The 2,344-nt window shown below is 34.9% G+C and overlaps 1 protein-coding gene across 1 annotated transcript; it reads right to left on the bottom strand.

Moving 5' to 3' along the window:
• Nucleotides 1-336: 336 nt before the first annotated feature.
• LOC146945196 (F-box family protein) lies at nucleotides 337-1,974 on the bottom strand. The gene is made up of 2 exons (XM_085743545.1): nucleotides 1,777-1,974; nucleotides 337-1,661 (listed from the first exon to the last, which is right to left on the bottom strand). Exon 2 carries the CDS (start codon nucleotides 1,642-1,644, stop codon nucleotides 559-561), a length of 1,086 nt encoding a protein of 361 aa, XP_085599671.1. The 5' UTR covers nucleotides 1,645-1,661; nucleotides 1,777-1,974; the 3' UTR covers nucleotides 337-558.
• Between the last annotated feature and the right edge of the window lie 370 nt (nucleotides 1,975-2,344).

Here is a 2,344-nt window from a genome sequence, read left to right as displayed (position 1 = left end):
AACACGACATGGGATACCACATGTTTAATGCAACCATGCTGAATCTAGTCGTCTCTATGTTCACTTTATATCTCCGTGTTTCTCATACATTTCTGTGTGTATAAATGCATGAGAAACACGGAGAGATTGTGAACATAGAGACGACAAGATTCAAAATTACACAAGCATGGCTGCGTTAAATTAAATTCATGTTATACCTTACAACAACATTTTTTGTCCATATCATGAAGATCCAACCAAAAATGTTTTAGTAGTTACTTAATGCCCTAATACAACAGTCCTCTTTTTACTCGGATATGCGACAAATACAGCTTTTAGAAAGAGATACAATAGATATCTACCAACAAAAAACCAACTCAAATTGCGATTACAAATATATGTACAAGAGTTATTATTAATGAAACCACACCACAGTTATTACAAGAGAACATTGTCGAAATACTGTATCAGAAACAATAATATTTTCAGAAAATAACAGTTGCTAAATGAATTTAAAATACTTGCAACTAGAAATAAATGTACAAAAGTTATCTAATGTAGTCACCGACTCACCATGCCTCAGTTACATGAGAACATTGTGCTGCGATACGCATGCGCTGAAAACCATAACGGAAGTGTTGAGCTATACTTCACAGAATACATTTCTTTCCAAACTTGGCTCCTGCGCTGATACACCAAAACCTGCTTATGAGTTGCCAAGAAAACATATTCACTTGTCTGACTGATCGGGAAAATGCCTGGCACCATTCCTCTGATACACCTCAGACTCACCTTATCCACGATGCACCATTCATCTCTCCAGTAATCTTTCAGCACCCATATAATCATCCACGCTTCCGAGATCTGAATCACAGAAAGACAACAGTCTAACTCCAACAGATAAGTCCTGTTTCCCGCTCCATAAATCGGGTCATACGGCAAAGACATCTTCCTCCAAATATCACAACTCAAATCAAGCACAAGTATATAACTCGAGCTAACAGTCAACCAATGCAAAGCATTATTAACAAAAACAACTTGATTCTTATTCATATGAGTAAAATGCTCATCCTGAAAAGAAATCAACTTCCTCCACTTATTCAACTCCGAATCAAACACCAAACATATAAACTTCCCATCCGGCCTATGACCAAACGTCCTATGACTACCCGCAAGAACAACACTGAACTTCTGAAACGCCGAATCACAAGCCAAACCAACCAAAGTAGCTTCACCATCGGGATAAAACCGAGTCACAGGCCTCTCCCTACTCTTAGGAAGCAACCTAAACTCACGCGTAACCGGATTGCAAACATAATAAACCCCCATATCCGGAATACTAGAACAACACAACAATCCGTTACACGATGCGCGAACCTTAACTCTATCATTCAAAAAATTCAGCGAAAATTCGAAAACACCCCTTAAATTATCAACACAAATCAAACTAGATTTGGACTCTAACAATGAATCAGAAATCTCAACAAGAATCATAGGATTCTTCCTAGAAACATCATTGTATAATTGAATAAAATACTTATCCAAAGTCAACTTATACCATAATTTGCACACAGTTTTGCTTCTGAAAAGCGATTTCACAGGTAATCTTGCAAGAATCTGCATCACAACCTCATCTGGAAAAACCCCATCTCCTGATTTATCCATGATTGAAAAATCTACAACTATATACAAAAAAAAAACAATTTTTATTAACAGATTGAAACAAAAACAACGAAAAATGAGAAAATGAGATTCTGGGTTGTAATAAAACAAGGTAAAGATTGAAAATTTGCTTACAGGGACAAAATTCGGGGAATCCGATGAAACTGTGATTGTTGGAACAGAGACAGCGATTAAGGTTAGGAAAAAAGAAAGCGAAAAAGAGAGAATTTTGAGGTTATGTGAATGTGTGGGTGGATTTGGATTAAAGTAATAGTTTAGGGATTTGGATTTGGAGGAGATGAATGTGAATTTGGTCCACGGGAGAAAGAGTGCAAAAATGGAACATAATGATTTTGGTCAATAAATTGAGAAATGTGAAAATAAATAATTATAGAAATTTATTCAAAAAAATAATATAGAAATGTTACCAAAAAATTGGTCAAAAATAAAGGAACGTGTGTTGCTTTGATCTGTTTTTTTTTTGTTACAATGATTTGTTTATGAGAAATGTTAACTTGTGCCCTTGGGGCATAAGTTAAGGAATCAAATGTAAAAAAAATTTCTTAAAAGTTGTGTATTCAATGCTTTGAAAGTTTCAAAAGTTATCATTTAAATATAAAGTTTATTTGTTAATTTTATTTTAAGCTCCTTAACTTGTGCCCTTAGGGCACAAGTTAACATGACCCTTTATTTAGTAGTTTAA

This window comes from Medicago sativa, chromosome 2 (assembly GCF_051527215.1).
Source record: "Medicago sativa cultivar Bolivia chromosome 2, Bolivia_mono, whole genome shotgun sequence".
In the NCBI taxonomy this organism is placed as follows: Eukaryota; Viridiplantae; Streptophyta; class Magnoliopsida; order Fabales; family Fabaceae; genus Medicago; species Medicago sativa.
Note: the sequence above shows the minus strand (reverse complement) of the source record. Positions and strands in the feature narration are given on the sequence as shown.